Source organism: Vicia villosa, linkage group LG6 (genome assembly GCF_029867415.1).
Source record: "Vicia villosa cultivar HV-30 ecotype Madison, WI linkage group LG6, Vvil1.0, whole genome shotgun sequence".
Lineage (NCBI taxonomy): Eukaryota > Viridiplantae > Streptophyta > Magnoliopsida > Fabales > Fabaceae > Vicia > Vicia villosa.
The window spans coordinates 35,503,011-35,508,543 of record NC_081185.1 but is presented as its reverse complement, the minus strand read 5'-3'; the positions used below and the strand labels follow the sequence as shown (position 1 = coordinate 35,508,543).

Below are 5,533 nucleotides of genomic sequence, written 5' to 3'. Positions count from 1 at the left end.
GGATTAGATTGGTGACCTTTGTGAGGAAGAAATTGATGCTCTAAAAGAGAGAAGATCGGTGATTTGAGATCGTGGGGAAAAGATGGCAGCTCTTCATGGAAATTTGCAAGAATCACAAATCGATTCTCACAGACGACGCTAATGTACCATACAAGAAATATGTGAAGATCTAATGTACTTGAGTTCCAATGCGGTGGAGTGAGCTTCCGATATGGCGGAGCGGGGTTAGACATGCAAGATTAGCACTCCAACACCCAAGTCAATAATTGACTGAGAAAGTAGTTTGAGTATGTGAATGACAAAATACCTAAAATGGCGCGTGTTGTGCTTTATATAAGGCAGATGGTTAAAACTGTCTCCATGAGATTCAATGCCTCATGTGGTAGTCTTCCGATTCAGCGGTGGAAAGTGTGCTAGAGGCCAGAATTGCGTATCTTAGACTTAGGTGATGTCTCATCTATTCTGTATGTTTTTTGTGTGACGCTTGTATTTGGGCCTTACGAGCGACCCCAAAAACAATAAAATTGGTTTTGTCCGTACTAACTTCATTGGTTGGAGTTGGACTTCCAACATTAGAACCATTTTTATTTTCACTACCAGTACCTGTTTTGTGTTGCTTGTATACCACAACACACACATTTGTAAATTCTAATCAAATATTGAGCATTGGTATTTTACGAACTCCTAAACTTTGAAGTTGTTTGTCCATTAGAATAACCTTAGAAAATCTACCTTTAGATCCCATGTTCCTAGAGATAAAACACATCTCCGAATCTTCTTGATTTTGAAAACATATGTTGAAAAAACCCTTTCCTAATGAAGCCATTCTTCACTAGTCTGCAGTAGACAAAATTTTGATTTACTTGTCACAAAAGGTATTTGCTCGGATCAGATCGAGTCTTGAAGATATTTTTGCATCTATCAAAACCAACCTGATAATCTGCTTCAGAAATCTTGATCGCAATTGACTTGCCTTTCATGTAAGGTTTATGGAGTTGACTTAGCCTAATGTCGCACACATTCGAGAGAGCTTAAGCAAATGTTTTTTACAGACCAATGGAGGACCCCGAAGCGAGTGTGCATCGACAACCATGGTGGTAAACACTAGAGTTAGGCAAACTCTAGTTTAGCATAAATCTATTTGAGACATCCCATTACAAAGCACATACATAGATCGTCTAGAACTCATGAATGGAACTCAAGTCTCTTTCACAAAAACTCATACATTTCTCATTTATTCGCAACTTTGCATTCAGAATCAAAACTATTATTACACTACTAGTGACAAAGACATGCTTAAATGCTTGATATACACCCAAAAAAGAGATATTATCAGGGAAATTTCCCAAACTTATTGCATACTTATAAGCTTATTTCATTTGATGACTCTCTATAAGGTAGGAGGAATCCATATATAGCCATGTGTTTGAACATAACCAGCTTTTTCTAACAACTCATCAGCTTCTGCAGGACCTCTACTTCCTGGTTTGTAAGGAATTGGCTTCAACTCCCCTCTATCAATTTTGTGTAAAAGCGGCGTGAAAATCTCCCATGATGCCTGATACGAAACAAATATACCGTCATTCAAAATGTTTACGAATCTCAATGTTGTTGCAAATTTGTAATAGTATATAAAACAATGTGAGAATCTTACCTTTAATTCATCTCTACGAACGAAATGCTGCTGATCACCTCTAATTCTGTACAACATAATCCAATTCTCGTTGTCACATAATGATTCATGTAAATAATTTCTATCTGATAACTGAATTGATTTCTAGATAATGCATGCTATTGAAAAAGAACATACGTGTCAAGAATTAGACGCTCGTAAGCTTCTGGAATGGTTACCCCTTGATATCGCTGCCCATATGACAAGTCTAGTTCACTTTGAACCGCGGACATTTCCAGTCCAGGTTGTTTGACCTGCAAGCAAGACATTAAACTATATTATTCGACTCTCATAGGCTTAAGACTAAACTTTTACTACCATTTAGCAATTAATCAACTCATTACATATTATGGATTATCAGAATGGTTGGCATACCGTAAACTTCATGTAAATAGCTTCAGAAGGTTGTAGGCGGATAACAAACTCATTCCTCCCTTGCGTTTTACCTAAAATTCGCAACATTAAGTTAATATTTTGAAGACAATAAAGCTATCTGTTATCAAGACAATATAGATTATTAGACTAGCGAATATTTTTGAATTGAGCTTGTAAGGTATAGTAAAGTACGTACTCCTAAAAATATCACCAGGTACATCCTTGAATTGAACCCGTATCTCTGCCTTTCTAGAATTTAGAGCCTTCCCGGCTTTCATTATGAAAGGAACACCTGATGCATAAAAGTAAATTGTCGAATGTATAAAAAAGTTTAGCAGAGAATCACTTTCAAAATTGTTAAGAACGGAGGGAATTTGAAGGTCTAGTTGGTATCTAGGATACGTATTTTAACTGGAGAGACATGACAGGATAAGATTTAGGATTAACTTATCATTTCGTGTTTCTCAGACTCTCTTATCCTAGCCACCAAATAGGCCTTCTATTTCTTCAAGAATAAAACGCTGGAAACGTTATCATACCTTCCCATCTTTCGTTATGTATCCGCAGAATAGCAGTTGCAAAAGTTGGAGTGTTTGATTCGTCAGGTACAGTTGAGTCATCTCTATAGCCTTCGTATTGTCCAAGGACAACCTCGTCATCTCTAATAGGGAGTACTGACTGGAGAACCTGCATTTTTCAACGCAGCCAGAAAGTGTTATTAGTTGAAAGACGAATGCCGTGACCGTCACAAAATAAGGTTAAACAGAACGGCATACAACAACAATAACCAAACGTTATACCACTAAAGACAGAAGAGACTAATCATTTATGGAGAACTGAAACGAAAAAGACAAACCTTCACTTTCTCATCCCGAATGTGCTCAGGTTTAAGAGAAACAGGTTTTTCCATAGCAACCAAGCAAAGAACCTGAATTGATAGAAAATAAGCAACAAATGAACAAACTCATAATCCGATTCCCTACATTTTGAAAGACTTGAAATCTCTTGACTATACGCGACAATAACTACAATGTCGAAATCAAGTCTATTTCATTATAAAATCAAGGCCTTACCTGCAACAGATGGTTTTGAATAATATCTCGAATAATCCTGTCAAATAAAAAAACAAATACATGAATAATTTTGTCCGATAAAAAGTATATACAGTTAGAATTTCTAGTGACCAGAGAAAATTGTTAAAACAAAACTTTACACATACCCGTATTGGTCAAAATATCCACCACGGCCTTCAGTTCCGAAATCCTCCCTAAACACTATCTGCCATAGAATCAACACCAAAACACAAGTTTAAATTTCTGGCCTAAGTCTAAGTTATCTCAACCCGAGTTTGAAACATTTACAGTTTGAAAAATTCTCACCTGCACATTGTCAATGTTGTCGCGGTTCCAAAGTGGCAAAAAGAACCGATTTGCAAAACGAAGTACTAACTGCAGATATAAGTCATATTAAAATGGACTCGCTCGATGGAATTTATGAAGAAAACAAAGATGTAATGTAAACCATTATATATTCATTTTGTTACCATGTTCTGCACTAGTTCCTTTCCCAAGTAGTGATCAATACGATAAATTTGTGGTTCTTCAAACAACTCTCCGATCTGATTACTGAGTTCTTCTGCAGATTGTAGATCCCTACCAAAGGGTTTCTCAACAACAACTCGCGTCCATCCACCAAGATCCACTAATAGAAGGAAGTAGATGAAGTCATCATAGGAAACAAACCATTATTAGATTTCTGAATACTAAAAAGGCCTTTTAAAGCATACTTTGCGAAGAAAATAGATATTAATACCATAAATCGTAACATCTTACATTTATTCATGCAATAAGTCTTGATCATCTTGCAAACAGATGGATACACGGAAGGAGGAAGTGCAAGATAGAAAAGCCTTCGAGATGTACCCTCTTTACTATTTTTCAAATACTCATGCTCTGAAATCTCTCTATCCAACAAGCGAAAGCCTTCCTCAGAATCGTAACCGCCACTTATATATTTAACCTATAGGAAGACAGAGAATTATTACTTTAGACCAATCTGAATTTCAAAGTAAGACATCAGTAAATATCGAGAGACAGCCGGAGCTAACCAATTGTAAAAAATCCGATACATCATGTAAGTCTTTAGGGGAAGCACCTTTCTTTGGAATAAGATAGCTGCATGTCAAACCATAAGTGTTAAAAATCACAAACAGTTCAAACATGCGTTTACATGAACTGATAAGACTATCTGTTAAGAGTCTCCCATCGGACAAACCACATTTCTTAACACTATAATAAAGCATATTTGCGAAAGAAGCAGCGAGCGAAAAATCATGATATGTTGTTCACAAAAACAAAGTTATTTGTCTATAAGAAAATCAAGATCCATAAATATATCTAACATGTTTTTTCTAAAAAGATTCGCACCTGCGCAAATTGTTTCGCAATTCATCAGTAGAGATCTTTGACCTTGCATAGCCAAAGATATGAACTTCATTGGGTGGCAACAATTCCTGCAAATCAAGACAACAAAAAACTGTTAGAAGATATATAATCACGAATCCAAAGACGAATTACGAGAAGACATCGATCGAATTACCTGTTTATACAGGTGGAAAAGTGCAGGAAAAGTCTTCTTCTTAGCAAGATCACCAGAAGCACCAAGAACAACAATTGAAAGTGTTCCAGTTTCAAGCACCTCTCTACTTGGAGCTAAAGGAGAATGAGTACCATTGCTAGATCTTCTTTCAACATGCCATTCATTTGTTCCCATCTTCTAGGAGAGTATTGCTTTTGTGATTTAACTATATCTGGTAATCAAATGAATGTTGAATCAGACAGACTATCATAAATCCAACAGTAACACAAAAGAAAACATGCATAAAAGTACCCTTTTGGCATGAAGTGGTGCACAAATCTGAGTTAGAATCCAAAGAAAAAGAAAAATTTAAGAAAGAGTTGACATGCAAAGGAAGAACAAAGAGGTAGTTGAAAGAGTAGTTGTGTACCTGGTATAGATGTTGTTGTTGATGTTGCAGAGGTTGTTTAGAGAGGAAAGAGTTAGTTTAAAAAGAAAGGGAAAAGTAGGTGGCAGTAGAAGCGACAGTTATAGCTTCATTCATTCACCAACTCCTTTTTTTTCTTTGTCACCTCACTGGTCAGCGACCTTATTCATGACATGTTTATTTCTCTCTTTTTTTAATATATACATTCTTTGACTCAAATTTTATATTTTTTTTAATTAAAAAAAATATTCATTATTCTATGTCGAGCTATTAGTAGCTGTGTAGCGATTTCAGAGATATAAGTGCATCAATTTGAATCTGTAATATTTCACTTATTTATTAAAAAATAAATAAAAGTGAATTTTAATCACTAAACTATTGACTGTAGTATTATTTACGAGAGAAAATTTACTTTTTAAATTCATTGAATAATCAATATATTTGATCTATGATACTCATGTATATTAATTATTCAATAAATT

The 5,533-nt window shown here is 35.4% G+C and overlaps 1 protein-coding gene across 2 annotated transcripts; it reads right to left on the bottom strand.

Moving 5' to 3' along the window:
• Positions 1-1,207: 1,207 nt before the first annotated feature.
• On the bottom strand, positions 1,208-5,201 carry LOC131611442 (glucose-6-phosphate 1-dehydrogenase, cytoplasmic isoform). 2 transcript variants are annotated; one of them, XM_058883463.1, is made up of 16 exons: positions 5,055-5,201; positions 4,646-4,856; positions 4,474-4,559; positions 4,155-4,221; positions 3,880-4,066; positions 3,591-3,748; positions 3,427-3,495; positions 3,267-3,325; positions 3,121-3,157; positions 2,904-2,975; positions 2,587-2,734; positions 2,244-2,339; positions 2,048-2,118; positions 1,811-1,926; positions 1,655-1,700; positions 1,208-1,558 (listed from the first exon to the last, which is right to left on the bottom strand). In XM_058883463.1, exons 2-16 carry the CDS (start codon positions 4,817-4,819, stop codon positions 1,391-1,393), a joined length of 1,554 nt encoding a protein of 517 aa, XP_058739446.1. In that variant the 5' UTR covers positions 4,820-4,856; positions 5,055-5,201; the 3' UTR covers positions 1,208-1,390. The 2 variants fall into 2 exon arrangements, with proteins under 2 accessions (XP_058739446.1, XP_058739447.1); XM_058883464.1 differs by having other exon boundaries at positions 4,937-5,066.
• Positions 5,202-5,533: the final 332 nt, after the last annotated feature.

Bases quoted from the DNA above. Each gene is read 5' to 3' on its own strand.
- LOC131611442 (XM_058883463.1), bottom strand. From the start codon at position 4,819: ATGGGAACAAATGAATGGCATGTTGAAAGAAGATCTAGCAATGGTACT. The intron at 3,749-3,879 runs GTAAGATGTTAC...TCCTTCTATTAG, and splicing joins GACTTATTGCATGAATAAAT to TGGATCTTGGTGGATGGACG. The intron at 2,735-2,903 runs GTTTGTCTTTTT...TGAAAAATGCAG, and splicing joins TTCGGGATGAGAAAGTGAAG to GTTCTCCAGTCAGTACTCCC.